Source organism: Aricia agestis, chromosome 6, assembly GCF_905147365.1.
Source record: "Aricia agestis chromosome 6, ilAriAges1.1, whole genome shotgun sequence".
In the NCBI taxonomy this organism is placed as follows: Eukaryota; Metazoa; Arthropoda; class Insecta; order Lepidoptera; family Lycaenidae; genus Aricia; species Aricia agestis.
The window spans coordinates 6,255,267-6,274,567 of record NC_056411.1 but is presented as its reverse complement, the minus strand read 5'-3'; the positions used below and the strand labels follow the sequence as shown (position 1 = coordinate 6,274,567).

At 35.6% G+C, this 19,301-nt stretch overlaps 1 protein-coding gene and 1 long non-coding RNA gene across 2 annotated transcripts; one reads left to right on the top strand and one right to left on the bottom strand.

Annotated features, from left to right (window-relative positions):
• Positions 1 to 2,089: 2,089 nt before the first annotated feature.
• Positions 2,090 to 4,527, bottom strand: LOC121728452. The gene is made up of 3 exons (XR_006035804.1): positions 4,468 to 4,527; positions 3,122 to 3,258; positions 2,090 to 2,330 (listed from the first exon to the last, which is right to left on the bottom strand). It is a non-coding gene; the product is annotated as an uncharacterized LOC121728452 (long non-coding RNA).
• Positions 4,528 to 6,620: 2,093 nt separating this feature from the next.
• LOC121728109 lies at positions 6,621 to 19,301 on the top strand. Its single transcript, XM_042116220.1, has 8 exons — positions 6,621 to 7,451; positions 8,115 to 8,337; positions 8,629 to 8,848; positions 10,616 to 10,871; positions 11,747 to 12,616; positions 16,056 to 16,278; positions 16,788 to 17,007; positions 18,959 to 19,301. The coding sequence occupies exons 1-8, from the start codon at positions 6,621 to 6,623 to the stop codon at positions 19,233 to 19,235; spliced, it is 3,120 nt and encodes a 1,039-aa protein (XP_041972154.1). The 3' UTR covers positions 19,236 to 19,301.

The following is a 19,301-nucleotide window of genomic DNA, read 5'->3' as shown; positions in this document are numbered from 1 at the left end:
CATGGATGATTTCAACCTATTTCGGCCTTTAAGTTATTTTTGTTAGACTCTGTAATATTAATTATTTATCACTTTCATTCTTTTAATAGTATTTAAATACCTACCAAAATACATCGATATCGTCGTAATAATAATTAATCGACACCGTAGATAGACCGGACATCACTAGACCGTGTACCGTTGACACTATTCTGACAATATAGTGTCATTGAAGTCGGCGACATAGGTTTCCATATAAACGGCGCTACATAACACTTCTCCTTATTTCCCTGTTCTGAGGTCTATACCATAAGACTATTCAACCAACCTGAAAATTTCCTTTGTTTTTGAAATCCAAATACAAAGAGATTAAAATCCCATATGGTTTTTTTCAATGATCGCGGGAAGTTTACAAACGACACAACTTAAATAGCAGCCTTCGTAAACGCTTGTAATTTTTTCTGATATTATATCAGAGAAACCTTAAAAGTTGCCCATAGTTTTATAGACTATTTTATACCGAAAACTCTTATGTTTAACAAAGTATATACAACCTAATAACGTAACTTACCACATGCTATACACATTTTTATATTATCTCTGAACATTTAATAGTCTGTACCTATCTATGAATAAATAGTAGGAAAGAACCAAGAAAGAACTTAAGTATATCTCTGACCAAGAATGACCCGTTTTTCATGTTCCATAGACATCATGGTTTTTTGGAATTAATGATTTCTAATTATGTAGCGACTTTTTTATCAAAAATTATATTTTTTATGTTAATAATTATTGTATGGACGCTTCACACCACGTCAGTATCACCACGGCCGTGCTAAGTACCTGAAGGACTTGTGTGTACTAGACAACGGAAATATTTCATTTAATACTTTTATACTTCGATATATATTATATTTAAGATTTTTCTTATATGATACACATATTTAATACACATCCATGACACAAGAACATATAGAAAACCTTTAGTAAAATCAGCGGGACTCCATCCCGCGACCCCCAGCTTGAGCTACCAACCGCCAACGCGCTCACTAAGTGAGCCACAGAGGTCGTCTAGGTCGTCAATTTTTAAAGGCAAACAACTTATCAATATATATTAATAATATTAAGATTCTATTATACTATCAAATGACTATACCAGAGTCAGAATTATAGAGTATGCCGACTTAGAACTGATGTTGAGATTTTTAAATTTGACGTATTATGACGAAAATCGTCGCTAGGGTTGTTAACTTGTTGTTGTAACCTACGAATTTAAAACTATGACATATTCGCTGGACGTGTTTCTCTTTGGTCGTATTGTTGTTTGTGTTTTGACACATGCGATTAAAATTGTCAGAATCCAATTTTAAAAACTTTATTTTTAATATTTTAAAATTTATTATATCAGCCAGCGCTAGGCACATTCCGTTCATAATCCTAGTGAAACCCGACGAATTTGACAGATATTGAAACCTGTCCATCTCTTTGCAGTCGAACTACTGGTCGTTATGTCTATTGTGACTATACGACCTGTCATATTACTGTAGTAAACTGTGATCCCTCTATACTTACCGCTTACTCTATGGCCTGTCCTTTAGCTGCAGAACTCTATCCAACTTCGTTCATGTAAAATGCTGAGTAATACTAAACTTTGATATTTCCTTCATCAAAGTTTCTTAATCAGAAGGTTAGTTTCATAACATTTTCATGAACTTCCACGAGCTATGTAGTTAATGTGCGGCTATAGAAAACATAATTGCTTCTCAACATAAGTTGGAATTGTTTTGCTTACAGTGATGACGGTCAGATCACCAAGTAATTTGTTTTTGTTCCACATTATAAATAAAAACAAGTATAGTATAGATTATATACCAAATATTAAAAATGCTAATCTATCCTTCGAAACCGCTGAACCGATTTAGATGACATTTAAAATGAAGGTACTTTGAGTCCCGGGAATAAACATAATTATATATTTATTATAGTTTTATCTCGGAAAAAATACGATTCTCATATTATTATAAACGAATATCGGTGCAAATTAAACTCAAGTGTAGCCAGATTCTTGTTACTTGACGTTAAGGTGTAATATTGAATACAGCGTATAAAAAAGATAATGTTATAATTTATTTGAAGAAAGCATCAACGGTAAAACGGCAGACATTTTTGGAAAAGAAATCCCCGTGGTCTTCAGTTTGACAGCCGCTTTCGTAAGTTTTCGTACAACAGCATTTTTCAGTCCTCAACTCCGTCACGTCAAAATTTTTCTCAATTTTCTGCTGCATTTTCTGAACGTCCTTGCATTCTTTGACGCAAATTATGGTTTTTGGTGCAGGAGAACAGGGGCATTTCTATTTTACATATTTTTGTCGTTGTTATTATCTTGCTTTATGTATAAGTTTAATATACTTACTACAATATTAGTCTTTTGTGCGATATTATGTAACTTAATCAGTTTACCCTTTTTATAATAAAACAAAGTAAGTTATCCATACCAAATTTTAGAATAATCGGTCAAGTGCGAGTCGGACTCGCGCACGAAGGGTGCCGTACCGTTATAGAGCAAAAATAGACCAAAAATTGTGTTTTTTATATTGGACCCCCCCCCCCCCCCCTTAAATTTTTATTTTAATATTATTATTAAAATAATTATTAATATTATTATTAAAATTATTAAAATGCACATACTAAAAATCTTGAGAGAAAATCAAGTACTTATCTGTTGCCATTATTGATATAGAGCCAAAAAGGCCATAAAATCACGTTTGTAGTATGGGAGCCCCCAATAAATATAAATTTTATTTTGTTTTTAGTATTTGTTGTTATAGCGGCAACAGATACACACAATCTGTGAAAATTTTAACTCTCTAGCTATCACCGTTCTTGAGATACAACCTGGAGACAGACAAACGGACGGACGGACGGACGGATGAACGGATGAACGGATGGACGGACAGACGGACATACATCGAAGTCTCAGTAATAGGGTCCCGTTTTTACACTTTGGTTACGGAACCCTAAAAATTGGGTTAGCGGTTTTTGGGCGTGAAGAGCCAGACAGACAGACTTGGTACAGTCGGACAGATAGGCAGACGCACTTTCGAATATTTTATAATTTATATATAGATAAGATGACACAAACCAATGTATGAGTTTTTCTCCTAATCAGTAGGCATTTGGGTCTCGTGTTGTAGCCTCTACGTGTTCTCCTTTTTTCAGCGGAGTCGAGTAACATCCTGCGAATGTTACACCATCTTCCGTTACAGGAGTATGATGCACCTGGAATTTGTTACGTTGCTTTGTTACATCTGCATTACTTAGCAAACGCCTCCGTGGTCTAGTGGTATAGAGCGTGGCTCTTGACTCGGAGGTCGTGGGTTCGATTCCCGCGTTGGAAACATGTTATTTCCAAGTTTGGTTAGGACAATGCAGGCTGATCACCTGATTGTCTGACAAGTAAGATGATCCATGCGTCGGATGGGCATGTAAAAAGTCGGTCCTGCGCCTGATCTCTCGCCGGTCGTGTCGGTCTTCCGTCCCACTGGGTTATTAGAGTAAAGGAATAGAGAGTGCTCTTGTGTACTGCGCACACACTTGGGCACTATAAAATTACTCCTGCGTAGCTGGCCTGGTTTCAATGAAACCGGCCACCGTCACCGTAACCGGTGTGGGAGCTATTACTTAGCAAAGTAACTAGACAGACAGACGTGTTGTTGTGCTGCATTCTGTGTTGTGTAACTTGTGTAGTTATTACTACACAAAAGAATATGACTACCTTACCCAATGAGTTTCTAAAATACTAGAGTAGCAATGTCTTACAAAAGATTCTCAGAAATGCGTAACCACTTTTTTGTTCAAAAGACAATGTCAAGTCATATATTCGTTATGTCATTATGTATGTGAGATATGCCTGCAGGCATCTTCGAAGTGGCAACGCGTTGCTACCGTAAACTTCCAATCTAGTTACGTTAGTAACATAGAATATCATTGACCTTACCTAGCTCTACCTTCCTAAAAGTTTGCGACATGAAATCAAGGCAAGTGGCCTAACTTAAGTATGATTGTAGGTCATTTTGATATTTGAGATTGACGAAAATCATCTTGAAAATTACAATTGATTCCTATAGGTATTATGAAATAACACTACTCGCGACAAACAATGAAAACAAAATCGACATTCTCACGATAAGAATAATGCACGAATAACGACAAAAACAAGAACTTGCACAGTGACCTAATGAAAATAACATTACATACTAGGTCACCTACCTATGTTTGGTCAACCCCTACAACCGTAAATATCAAATCTTCTAAAGTGTTTTTTCTATTCTAAATTATCATTTCACTACAAATAAATATGCTTACATTATTTACCAACTTAATTATTAAGAAATAATTTACATAATCAACTGAGTAAACTATAATACAAATAAAATGCAAAAAAAATACAAAATTTGTTTAAATATATATTGTAAGTATGTTAATTACCCATTTATTATTTCATTGTATATTGCAAATCGTGTTAAAACTCAAAAACAACAATCAAGCCAACTAGATTTTAAAAAATAACCTAAAAAGTCAAACACACACCTACACCTAAAGTTACTTTTTTCTTCGGCCCGAATAATATTAATTATTATAGTCGATATTTAAAGCTCTTTCACACGTCATTACCTGTGTAGTACTGGGTAGTAGATATTTGAATATTTCCCTAAAGTATAACTATACTTTTAATCACTTACTGTCGCCGGTGTCGCGGCAAAAACTTTTCTTTCTAGCAGCCGTAACAAAAGTTAACGTTTACCGAAATTGTACCCACTCTGGTGCACCAGAGGCGTAGTTATAGTTAAGGTTAAGCATTTTGCGTGAGCCTAAGAAATATTAGATAGTTATGAGAAGTTTTTTTCAGTTCATTGATAAGACATAAAAATATCCGCTAAAAGTGCAGCAATTAGACTTATGTTTTAAAATATAAAAAAGTATAAGCTCGAAGCTATATTCAAGATAAATTATTACGTTAAAGTCTTTTACAACAAAACGTAATCTAAATATATAAAACTGAAAGGTGACTGACTGACATGGTGATCTATCAACGCACAGCCAAACACTGGACGTAGTTATGTCTATCGTGACTGGACGGATTGGGCTGAAATTTGGAATGCAGGTAGATATTATGGCGTACGCATCCGCTAAGAAAGGATTTTGATCAATTCTACCCCCAAGAGGTCAAAATAGGGGATGAAAGTTTGTATACAATAATAATGCGAGCGAAGCCGCGGGCAAAAGCTCGTATTTTAAAATATAAGTAGTTTTAGATGTGTATTGTAAAACATGTTTTACCACAATCTAAAATAAATTATCTGTTTGTTCTAGAATATTTAAATTAGAGAAAAAAATAGGCCAAGTGCGAGTTTGACTCGCGCATTCGGTTCCGTAAAGTTATAGAGAGAAAATATGCAAAAAAACGTGTTTTTTGTAATTTTACTAAATAAATTATAAATATAAAAATAAGTATTTTGTAAATATTTCACCTACCTGTTGTCATAATTGAAATCAAGCAAAAAAGATTTAAAATCACGTTTTCTGTATCAGAGACCCCTTTAAATACTATTTTTTAGTATTTGTTGTTATAGCAGCAATTTTAGATTACATTTCAGAAGTCTAGCTATTATGGTTCTTGAGATACAGCCTGGAGACAGACAGACAGACAAACAGCGAAGTCTTAGTAACAGGGTGTCGTTTTTACCCTTTGGGTACGAAACTCTAAAAATTATTCAAGATCACGCGCTGTCCTTGGCATAATGAAATACAAAACATAGAGATCAATAAAATAATGCAAATACTTAATTGATTACTTATTTTATTTTCACACTAAATAGTCTAAGAGCAAGGTAGTCGATTATGATACGCTTAAGCTAAGTATCAATCAGAACATTACTTTTTCAAGGCTTTACTAAAATTACATCTAAAATTGATTATAAGTAGTACCTACAAGTATAAAATATTTAAATGATAATTCTAGACTAGATGATGCCCGCAACGCCGCCAGAATTCGTTTATCGCGCGGAACCGTACATTTTTCCGGGATAAAATGTCATTTCCCGGGAATCAAAGTATCTCAATATCCAGCAAAATTGGTTTAGTGATTTGGTGTCAGACAGACAGACTGATAGACAGAGAGAGACACACTTTCGCATTTAAAATATTACTATGGATATTTATTTTTTAATCACGTAGGTTGTATTTTGCATTATATCAATTTAATTGTAATGTGGTTTTATTGTAATTTTAATTGCAGTGTCCTATATTAGCTACCGTGTTTCAATATCAGCTCCTGCACTAGTTTTTCGCAGTTTCTTAACTTGCAAAATAATGGAACCAGTTTGTCCAGTGTTATTCTGATTCGATTTTCTTTACAATATTACGATTATGTCAGTTGATTTGAAACGTATTCAGACAGTATTAAGTTCAATGTAACAAAAATAATATAATTTCCGCAAAATTATTTAAATTTAATTAAATCATTTCCTATTTTGTTTCCTATTATAATTACTATATTCAAAAATTTATTGTATTCAGTGGTTGTGTGATGTGAGAGTGTAGTCTGTGTTTAATTTTTTCTTCTTCGCAAAAAAGAAAAAATGTTTCGTCTAGCTACAATAACAGTAGTAACATTCTTTATATGCCAAGCTCAAAGTGCGCGTATTTTAGCTGTCTTTCCCATGCCATCTATAAGCCATGCTTTAGTCTTCCGTCCATTATATCTTGAGTTAGCCAAACGTGGTCATGAACTAATAGTGATTACTCCAGATCCTGCCTTCCCGAAAAACGCCAGCATACCGAACCTAACAGAAATCGATGTTCACGACCTGTCTTATTCACTCTGGAAGAAATATTTGCTCAAACAAATTACTTTTGGACACGCCGGCGAGTATTTCAATCAGATAGAAAAAATGCTTCGAGCGATGTCCATTGTGTTCAAACACCAAATTCAAACTCCAGAAGTGAGGAAGATGATTGAAGATAATAAGGGTAAAATCGATTTGCTCCTGTTGGAAGCACCTGCGAAGGCTTGCTTTGGATTGACACATATTTTTAAAGTACCAGTGATCTCTATAAGTACATTAGGCTTCGTATTGGATTACGGTGACTTATTTGGAACACTAACACATCCGCTACTATTTCCCGTATCGAGAAGTATTAAGCATAATAATTTTAGTTTCTGGGATAAAATTAAAGAAATGTACGTTCACTGGAAAATGATGAAACTCCTGGCTGAACTTGAAATTGATGATGACAAATTGTTGAAAGAAATCATTGATCCTAATATTCCGCCTTTATCAGAGCTAAACAACAATATAGACTTGCTATTTGTTAATTTACGCGATGTTTGGGATACCAATCGCCCCGTTCCTCCAAACGTGGTATACATAGGAGGTGTACACTCGAAACCTCCGAAAACTCTACCTCAGGTAAAATTTGCAAATTGTAATAAAAATATCCATAGCCAATTATCCTCTCCCATTATTAAAGTTGGTTAAAAATATATAAAACGTTCTTAAATCACAGCACCTGCTATTTAAAAATAATGTCAAAGTTTATTTTCTGACGACCTCTGTGGCTCAGTTGGTGCCGGGGGTCGCGGGTTCGAATCCCGCCGACAGAACAAAAAGTTTTCAAAGTTCCTGGGTCATGGATATGTACTTATTAAATAATATTATGTGTATCATATAATAAAAATCTTAAATATATGTAATAGTACTTATAAAATAATTAAATATATTTCCGTTGTCTGGTGCCCGTAACACAAGTCCTTCAGATACTTACCACGGGGCCAGACTGACGTGGTGTGAAGCGTCCATAGATATTAAATATCCATAGATATTATTTGTCTATTTGTCTGTTTCCTCTATAATGCTTGAACCACTGACGGCTCGACAAATTTTGATGAAGTTCGGTACAAAGATACTTTAAATCCGGAAATTTAAGGAAGCACGATGGTTTCTACCTTAGAAGAATGTACGCTTACCGTGCGAGATAGTCAAAGTTTGGTGTAACGGATTTGCGGAGGTGTAGTGAGCCAGCATGGACCATTGTGAAGTGGCACTTAATAATGCTAAGGTTTTTCTTTTCAGGATCTAGAAACCTATTTGAACTCTTCAAAGCACGGCGTGATATATTTTAGCCTAGGCACAAACGCAGTTCCATCTGCACTAAGAACGGAATTAATAAAATCATTTATAAACGTTTTCTCAAAGATCCCGTATGATGTTCTGTGGAAATGGGACACTGATAAACTACCGAAGATGCCAAGTAACGTCAAAGTGTTCAAATGGCTTCCACAATCAGATCTTTTACGTAAGATATTTTATCTATACCATTATATCAACATTTAACTTGCTTTTACTTTTTTCTTCTCTTAATTCTTCTCTTGAAAAATTAATTCGAGAAAAGGATGGTACGGCCGTGCCGCTTTTTTGCTTGACTTGGCGGGGTTTTTTTTAGATTATAGATAAGATTAAAGTCTGTTAGAAAAGAATTATTGGAACGTAATCACAATCGCATGGCTACCTTTACAAATTACCATAGACAACTTGCGCATGGGTGTATTTGTCTTTTATTTTTTAAGGCACATTAAAATTGTTTCAGATCATCCAAAAATAAAGCTTTTCATCACCCAAGGCGGTCTGCAGTCTACCGATGAAGCTATCGAAGCTGGTGTACCAATGATCGGAATACCAATGCTCAGTGACCAATGGTTCAACGTGGAAAAATACGTTCATTTCAAAATAGGTGTGAGACTCGACATGGAAGCCATAACAGAAGAAAGGCTAATGAAGGCAATAAATAATGTTATTGAAGATAACAGGTACCTATAAAAATATACTGTATATTAAAATGATTCATCCATATTCATACTTCCATACTTATATTATAAATGTATGTCTGTCTGTCTGGAAATGTGTACGGTTCCCGCGCGATAAACAAATTTTGGCACAACGGAGTTGCGGTTGTCGTCTAGTAACAAATAAGGTGTAGGCGTCAGTCATAGCAACGTCGCGAGGCATCGTTTTTTACAACGAAAAATAAAATATCTTAATACTTCTTGGTTATAGAGTTCAGATTTGAATGGCCCATTTAAAAATTCACCCCACTGCATCGACGCGTTATTTGCTATGTGAACTGACCCTAACAGTTAACATCCGTATTTAGATAACGTACGGTACCTAACTAGGCACGTCAGTTAATTGAAAAATAAACATATAGCAACCTTACTCATCAGAATATAACATTGCTAATATTTGTAGTACGCAAATTTAATGGATGCACAAAAATTTATTGCTATCTCAAATATTTCAATTTACTAATAAATTCTTAAAAAAACATTATTCAATACAAAAAATATACCAAAATATAGCAGCTAGGTTGACATTAAGAGTGGGTTGCAACTTGCACCACAGACGTTGTTATAGCTACAGTTACCCTTAACTACCTACCACCTATTTCTGTAACATAACCACCTACGTGCGGTCCTGGAGACCGCTCATAAACAATCACCTTAAATTCGGGTTTTATGGTAAGTATCAAGAAATTATTGAAATCAGTATAATCCTTGTTCATGCTTTAGACTTTTATGTTGAGATATATTATAATCTTTCAAAACTAGTAGTTTTAACAAAAAAATATACTCTTCTTAAATTAAGAGATCTGATAGATAGACAGATGAAAAAATCAACTTATTTCGTCTTATTTCTCTAAACTAAGGAGTCCAACTATAAAATTAAATAAAAAAATCAAACATTAATCTTCAAATTCAACAAAATTGCAACCCCCTAATATTCATAACTTTTTCGCGGCAGTCGGAGCATATTTTTTCGCAAACTCCATACAAATTGGCATTTTGCACATAATACATAAGTAAGCAGTCTTGCGTTTCTTTTTTGGATCACACGTGAAACATGTTTTGCGAACTTCAAGTTTTTCCACATCAGATGTGCTTGGCAGATTTTCACATTCTTCAACCTGAACAGCATACTCGACCGAATCGGGTTCCACGCCTTAACAATCTTCGTCTGACATGACCTCGTCGTCGGACATCTCCTTTTGCAACCATCTTTCTATATTTTCATTAGGTTTTATCCATTTTTCAATAAAGCAAACTAAATCTTGTGGGTGAAAGAAAATCACATAACCACCTACAAGCGGTCTCAGAGACCGCTGACGAAATATTTTTACTTACCCTGGCCAAATGCGCGTACGTTCAGACTCGCCGAGCGCTAGCGTGGTACTTATGTGTATATAGAAAAGGTATATAGACGCGCACTGTCGTACGACGCATACAGATCGAAATATTTGAATTTGAAAATACGTTGCGGTCTCAGAGACCGCTGGTAGGTGGTTAAGGGTTAAGGTTAATTTTAGCAATATAATAACAATGACCACAGAACTTGCACCAACTTAATATAATTAAAACAAGATGTCAAATCTTTGGTTTAGTCACCAATGGATTGCTCGATTTTAACAATGGTTAGAATGGCGCCATAATATTATATTACGCTAAAATATACGCCATAAAATATTTTTAACTATAAAACGGCTGTGGTGCAACCCGCTCTATGAGTGTAATTTTTTCCAGTTACCGAGAAAATATCAAAAAGTTGCGAACGATATTCAACGATAAGCCACAAGAACCGCTGGAGAGGGCTGTGTGGTGGGTGGAATATTTGCTGAGGCATGGAAGCGCCAAGCATCTGCGGTCTCCTTCTGCAAATGTGCCCTTGACAAGATACTACGAAATTGACTTAGTTGTGATCATGCTTGTAGTATTAGTCGTAGTTTTCGTAATAGTTTTAATGGCACTCAAATCAATTTTAAGCTTTTTCGAGGAGTCAGTTAAATATAAGAAATTATAAAAAATAAAAATAAAGTTATGTTATTGAATACCAAATTTTAACCTCTCCACTAACTTAAATAGAAATTTTTACCGAATAAAAAAAACATTTCATTAGAAATCTGATTACTGTAGGTATACTTTTTTACAGGAGGCCCAATTCCCTTCCCTATCATCCCCAATTCCCTTCCCTTCCCATCCCTACCCTTCCCTATTACTCTATTCGCTCTTAAAAGGCCGGCAACGCACCTGCAGCTCTTCTGATGCTGCGAGTGTCCATGGGCGACGGATGTTGCTTTCCATCAGGTGACCCGTTTGCTCGTTTGCCCCCTTATTTCATAAAAAAAAATAACACTGGTCAACAAAATTATAACTCTTTTTTGCAACACCAACTTTGTGATGATTTTGTTTATGATGGAGTATCCTCATTAACAATAACCGGTGGTAGGCATCATGTAGACTTTCAGAGAACATTTGCAAAAATTTATTCTGAATAAAAATTTTTGAGTTTGAGTTTGAAATAATTTAAAGTGATTTTTTCAGTCACCCGCAGTATTTTTCAAATTTTTGGGTATTAACTAATAACATTAAAAATATAAACTGTATAATTTTTACTACTGTAATTAGCTACTGGAGTCTAGAACCATTCCATCAAGCGGTAGTTTATCACAAGAACTCTGTAAATATTTATGAACAAACAAAATACAAGCGGTTCAAACCGCTCATCTAATGTTTGTAATAAAATTACAAGTCATTATATTGTAACACATAATATAATTAACTTCTAGTTAAATAAATTTCGATTCTGGCTCATATACGGATGCGAGTAGGACATACATTTAGTTGGTTTCGATCAGTTGTGTGTGCTGTGTCTAGCGGTTAAGGTTAAAGGTTAACTCTGTGGTCAAGCTAAAAATAATGTTACGCGTATTCGTTACAATATCAGCCTTCACGTTTTTAATATACCAAGTTAACACTGCGCGAATATTAGCGGTGTTTCCTGTGCCGTCTATAAGCCATCAAGTCGTATTTCGTCCTTTATGTCATGAATTGGCGAGACGTGGCCACGAAGTTATAATAGTCACTCCCGATCCAGCATTCCCAAAAAACCTACCAAATTTAACAGAAATCGACGTACACGACCTATCTTATACGCTATGGAAGGATTACTGGGTCTCCAAAATCAATATAGGCCAAGTGGATGATTATTTTAATCAAATGCAAAAAGCGTTGGAGGTAGTGCCCATGATATTCAAATATCAAATGCAAACAAAAGAAGTTAAACAAATGATAAAAGAGAATAAGAATAAAATTGATTTGCTGCTGATAGAGTCACCGGCGAAAGTCGCGCTCGGCTTGTCCCACGTCTTCAAAGTTCCAGTTATCTCTATATGCTCATTAGGTCTAGTTTGGGACAATGATTATGTGATCGGCACACCCACACACCCCATTCTGTTCCCTGGGGTCACGAGCTTCAAACAAAACGATTTAAGTTACTGGGATAAAATAAAAGAAATATACGTTTATTGGAAGTTGTCAAGACTAATCGAGGAAGCCGAGAAAGAAGATGACAAAATGCTGCGGGATTTGTTCGATCCGAATATACCACCACTCGCAGAGCTGAACAATAACATTGACATGATGTTTTTAAATAATCATGACGTTTGGGACACTAATCGCCCGGTTCCACCCAATCTAGTTTACATTGGAGGAATACACTTGAATCCTCCGAAGGATTTACCCAAGGTAAATATTGCGCCTATTTATAATACACAAAATACTAAAATAGCAATGATTTTGTGCACCTCGGTGCACTTCTTTAACTATACGATACGATCCTTTAACTAATTTATAGAAAATAGTTCTGTAAAAGATTTTTAATTTTTAATAACTTAGTATGAAGATACTTTGAGGCCCGGGAAAGGATATAGGATACTTTTTGTCCCGGAAAATGTACGGTTCCCGCGCGATAAACGAGTTTTGGCACAACGCGCAACGTTGTTGCGGTTGTCATCTAGTAGATGTATTCATACTAATCCATACTAGTACATACTAATATTATAAATGCGAAAGTATCTCTGTCTGTCGGTCTGTCTGTCTGTCTGTCTGTCTGTCTTGCTTTCACGCCAAAACTACTGAACCGATTGCAATAAAATTTTGTATACAGTTATTCTAGAGTCTGAGAAAGGACATAGGCTACATTTTGATGTGGGAAAATATCTTATTTCCATGAAAATTTCGATGAAAATGAATTCGCATTGCGCGTGGCCAGCGCTCATCCCGGGGGTCCTGGGTTCGAGTCCCGCAGGCGGAACAAAAAGTTTTCAATGTTCCTGGGTCTTGGATGTGTATTAAAATAAAATTTCAAAAATCTTAAACATATTTTATGTATAATATTATAAAAAATCCAGAAATATATCGATGGAATGAACATTTTAGTTCTAATACGATTCAACAGATGGCGTTTTATTTTTTACTATTGTAACATAGAACTAATCATACTTATTAGTTAGTATGTTTTTGTTTATAGTTTTTAATACGTTAGAATATTATGTTTAATAATATTATCACTTGGTATAATAATAATCAATCTATCTTATCTTATGTAGAACTCCTACTGCATTTCTAATCCATACTATCCATACTAATATTATAAATGCGAAAGTATCTCTGTCTGTCTTGCTTTCACGCCAAAACTACTGAACCGATTGCAATGAAATTTTGTATACAGTTATTCTAGAGTCTGAGAAAGGACATAGGCTACATTTTGATGTGGGAAAATATCTTATTTCCATGAAAATATCGATGAAAATGAATTCGCATTGCGCGTGGCCAGCGCTCATCTCGGGGGTCCTGGGTTCGAGTCCCGCAGGCGGAACAAAAAGTTTTCAATGTTCCTGGGTCTTGGATGTGTATTAAAATAAAATTTCAAAAATCTTAAACATATTTTATGTATAATACTAGCTGTTGCCCGCGACTTCGTCCGCGTGGAGTTTAGTTTATAGCGCGCGGTGTCAACAAAATTTGTATCAAATTTAAAAACTTTTTAAAACCCTGGTAAGTGCTTCCGGTGTAGCGCGGCCCTTAATTAATCAAAATACCCAAAAACAGCTATGCAGTGTGCACATAATCTATACTAATATTATAAATGCGAAAGTATCTCTGTCTGTCTGTCTGTCTGTCAGTCTCGCTTTCACGCCAAACGCCAAAAGTATCTCTGTCTGTCTGTCTGTCAGTCTCGCTTTCACGCCAAACGCCAAAACTTCCGAACCGATTGTAATGAAATTTTGTATACAGATAGTCTAAAGCCTGAGAAAGGACATAGGCTACTTTTTTACTGGAAAAAAGGGTTGTAAGGGGGTGAAAATGCGTAAATTTGTTCAAATTAAGTTAGTTCCAACAATTCATAATAGATGGCGCCGTGCATCTTCTACATCGCGCTGACGCTTGCTCAAAAGTATTTCTATAAGACGTGGTATCATCTTTTTAAGTTTCGATTTTTTTCGATTGTTATATCTATTCTACGGTATTAAATAACTCAGTACTTTATCTGTGCAGTGACGTAACCTTAAATCTATCAATGATAAATAGTTTATGGGTAAAGTTGTGTAATTGGAGGGCTAGGGCTAGGGCTATAAGCTTTAAAATTTGGCATAAAATATAAAGTTTAATATAAAAAAATTAAATACTTATTGTGTGCACACTGCACAGCTGTATTGATTTAAGGGGTACCAGGGTTTTTTATAAAAGCTTTTGACACCAATTTTGTTGACATCGCGCGCTATAAACTGAAGTCCACGCGGACGAAGTCGCGGGCAACAGCTAGTATATTATAATGTATAATATTGTCTTACAACTTTGTTGGAGATAATGATCTAGCTATAACAATAATCATTAACGAAAGATCAATGATCAATAATGGCAAAGATCACATGTGATAGATAATAATAATAATTACTATGCATGGTACGTTTCCCACGTCAAAATCGAAGTTTTTTGCCAATTAAGAGATTTTTGGCCATATAAGTGCAGTATGGCGCTGGACGCCACCCTTCGCAGTATTTTCAGTCTAGCTCCTAATCTACTTCCCGACCCATTGTAGAAGTAGTGCAGGAATGTTCTATACAATAATATTAGCTATTTACACAAAAAATATTAAAAAAAAAAAAAACAAAAAAACTTTTAAAAAAATCTATAATCGGCTGTGAAGAAGATTTGACGTGGGAGAGCCATGCCGAAGCATGGCGAAGCGAAGAAGGCGAGAGGGTCCATTCGTGCCGAAGCACGAATGGACCCTCTCGCCCAGAGAAATACCACGGGCTCACAGAAAACCGACATGAAACAGCGCTTGCGCTGTTTCACGCACTCGCAACATACTTTGCGAGCCTTTAATAATTTGCCGTTGCCGGCCTTTAATAATTATTATACGCTTGGCGTGGAATGCCCCAAAAAGGAAACAAAACTTATTCAATATTTTGGCATTTAAAATATTGGGTAGGCAGTTAAACACGTATATATATATTTTACATAATAGCTTATTTTGCCTTGGAGTTATAAATATGTAAATTACAGTTACTATGCTTGCTATATTATATTACTAGCTGTTGCCCGCGACTTTGTCCGCGTTAGCATATTAGTAGGTCACGTCCCAAGTATTATATTTTTTCAAAAATATTTAATGTACAGAATTTACTTTTCTAAGATTTTATTATATGTATAGATGACTTAGTTTGTTCCTAAAAGGAGAAATAAGACGCAATACAAACGCCACGACACCATTTCGTTATATGCAACAGTTGCATGATGGGAGGAGGGAGTTTGGGGGGCGCAGCCCCCCCAATTCAAATGACACTCGAAAACCGTTTGTTTAGTTTTTAACTTTGTTCTTAAGAAAGGAGAAATATAACGCCGCAACTCAACTGAAAACAAGGCACCGCTTTAGAGATATGAGCAAAAAACTAAAAATATTGAAACTTGAGCCCCCCCCCCCCCCCCCCCCCCCCTAGGTGATATCGTTATAATATGCGTTGACCCGACCTCTAAGTAATATTCCTATAAAATTTGAAGTAAATCCGTTCAGTACTCTATATCGGACATACATACAGACAAACAAATAAACAAACACACAAAAATTTTGTAAATTTTATAATATGAATAATATAAACATGAAAAATATTATTTCCAGGACTTAGAAACTTATCTCGACTCTTCAAAGAACGGCGTCATATATTTCAGTCTCGGTACGAATGCCGTTCCTTCAGCGCTGCAGAGCGATATCATACAATCGTTCATAAACGTCTTCTCGAGGCTACCTTATGATATCCTTTGGAAGTGGGATGAAGAGGAACTACCGGGAAAGCCGTCGAATGTCAAAATTTTCAAATGGCTACCTCAGTCAGATCTTTTGCGTAAGTAACAACATTAATTTTGTAATGTTCAGTCTTAGTTTTTTTTTATTGAAATAAGGGGGCAAACGAGCAAACTGGTCACCTCATGGAAAGCAACTTCCGTCGCCCATGGACCCTCGCAGCATCAGAAGAGCTGCAAGTGCGTTGCCGGCCTTTTAAGAGGGCATAGGGTAATAGGAGAGGGTAGGGAAGGGAAGGGAATAGGGGAGGGTAGGGAAGGGAATGGGGAAAAGGATTGGGCCTCCGGTAAACTCACTCACTCGGCGAAACACAGCTCAAGCGCTGTTTCACGCTGGTTTTCTGTGAGAACGTGGTATTTCTCCGGTCGAGCCGGCCCATTCGTGCCGAAATATGCCTCTACCACGTATAATTATTCACGTATATATAACGCCCCTCTGAGCTGTTTTCGTCGAAGGTTAAAATATATTATAATGTGTTGCTATTGGCTCATTAAATCAGCGTTTTAATTCATTTTATCTAGCAATAAGTGTTGATTAAAAAACTTGCAGGTCATCCAAAAATCAAGCTATTCATAACCCAGGGAGGTCTGCAGTCCACGGACGAAGCTATTGAAGCTGGCGTTCCATTGATCGGTATTCCTATGCTTGGTGACCAGTGGTTCAACGTAGAAAAATACGTGCAGCTGAAAATTGGCGTCAGACTCGATATGGAAACTATTACTGAGGAACGACTAATGGATGCAATAACAACTGTCGTTGATGATAAAAGGTATAATTGTCTTCCTAGTGATTATCAGTCATCTACGTTATCTACGTAGTGTAGGAAAGTTCCGTTATTTGCCAAATAGGTCTTGAAACTACCATACTGACATTGATAAAATTTTGGTCAAATATAGCTCATAGTAAAGAACTTGAGCCACACTTTTAAAGCTCGAAAGACCACTAGGGGATTTTTAGGGATTAAATTCCTAGCAATATTTTGTATTATCTTCTCAAGCAATTAAAGAATTGACCAATACAGATACTCTTTGGTTGGTATTAATCAAGAAGTCAATAAATTACCAAGGTCGACTAGTACACAATTTTGATAGCAACTGACAAAAAATTTATAGGTCTACTAAGGTCTACTAGAATATATTTATTTATGGTCCCTCTATACTGGGCCATGATAGTTAAACAAGATAGATAATATCATGATTGCAACGTTTTCACATGCACAATCAACCTCGATCATGGGAGAATATTTACGTATTAGTCCATCAAGATTAATTAAGGACCAACATTTAATGTGGATAAGCCGCATTAAAAATATATTCCATGCAATCTATACTTATATAATACTAGATGATACCCGCAACTCCGTTGCGCCAAAACTCGTTTATCGCGCGGGGACCGTACATTTTTTCGGAACAAAAAGTATCCTATGTCCTTTCCCGGGACTCAAAGTATCTCCATGCAAAATTTCAGCAAAATCAGTTTAGAGGTTTGGGCGTGAAGAGGTAACAGACAGACAGACAGACACACTTTCGCATTTATAATATTAGTATGGAAGTATGGATAATAAATGCGAAAGTGTGTCTACCTGTCTGCTACCTCTTCACGCCCAAACCGCTGAACCGATTTTGCTGAAATTTGGTATGGATTATGGATATATTTTGAATCCCGGCAAAATGACATTGGATACTTTTTACCCCGGAAAAATGAACGGTTCCCGTGTGATAAATGCGTTTTGGCGCAAAGGAGTTGCGGGAGTTATCTAGTCATTATAACAACTCTTCTATTGACCGAACCTATATTCACGAATATTGTTATTTTTCTGATTACGTCGATCGTCGCGCTCCTGTAAATTATATACTTTTTCAACAGTTAAAATTCGTATACTATTTTTTTTAAATAACTTAATAGATATCACTTTTCAGTTAGTTTAATATGTAACATGATGTATATTTGCAATTTGCATACATTGGATGTCCCACACATAAACAAAATCGTATATATTTTAGTAAGTATCTCATAACCTCAATTACATAGAATCAAAAGTCACAGTTCACATCAAAATAATTTATTGCATTTTAAGTTATCTAGGCACGAACGATTCTTATATTAGTAGCACCGAAAACGTTATTATTCTTCATAAACAATATATTATGTAAAATTACAGTTGTATTCTAGGTTTATAAGAATTTCTTAATTCTTTTACATTGGTATTTTAGTAACGAGAAATGTATTTGGTTTTTACAATTCTTGAATTAGCTGCGAGGAAATTATTTTCCATCTTAATCCTATTTTACATTCAAAATAAACCAAAATTATGCATCTGCTGGCAAAATAATTGGCATTATTTTTTTGAAATACTTTTATTACTTACCTCGTAAAATTTTAGCAAGGATTTAGGGCAATACATCATCCGTCGAATGAGGAACTTTCTCGTCCTAATAAAGACATTAACACTGCGAATAACCACGATGTCGTAATAATATGATATGATAGAATAACTTTGTCTTGAATAACTTTTTTTTGGTAAAAAGTGAGCCCTGTGCGAGTTTCTTACGCCGGTTCTTCTCGCCGGGTTAGTTCCGGAACCGGTTGTGAGTTGTGACCTACAACCGGTTCGGGAACCGATCACGTAGAAATTCTGAAAAGATTTGATTCAAATTTACTCAGAAATAAAACAATTTGTTTTTGGGTGAATTTTTAACAGAGTTAAACTTTTTTTCCAGTTACCGTGACAACATCCAGAAGTTACGGTCGATCATAAACGACAAACCCCAAAAACCACTAGAAAGAGCTGTTTGGTGGGTCGAGTATACACTGCGGCATGGAGGAGCGAAGCATCTTAGGACTCCCAGCGCCAATATGCCTTGGACAAAATACTATGAGATGGACTTGGTACTACTACTACTTACAGCTGCATCGGTAGCTATAGCACTTATAGTGGTCGCAATAAAGACTATTTTAAAGCTGTTCGATAGACCAGTAAAATCTAAAAAGGCCTAATTTGCCATTTGTATCATTTTATTCATTGGAAAGTAGAATAAAGTGTATTTTTTTATTATTATTTTA

Excerpts from the sequence above, each read along its gene's own strand:
- LOC121728109 (XM_042116220.1), top strand. The coding sequence starts at position 6,621 with ATGTTTCGTCTAGCTACAATAACAGTAGTAACATTCTTTATATGCCAA. Across the intron at positions 8,338-8,628 it reads TCCACAATCAGATCTTTTAC|ATCATCCAAAAATAAAGCTT; the intron begins GTAAGATATTTT and ends AAATTGTTTCAG. Across the intron at positions 10,872-11,746 it reads TAAGCTTTTTCGAGGAGTCA|CGGTTAAGGTTAAAGGTTAA; the intron begins GTTAAATATAAG and ends TGCTGTGTCTAG.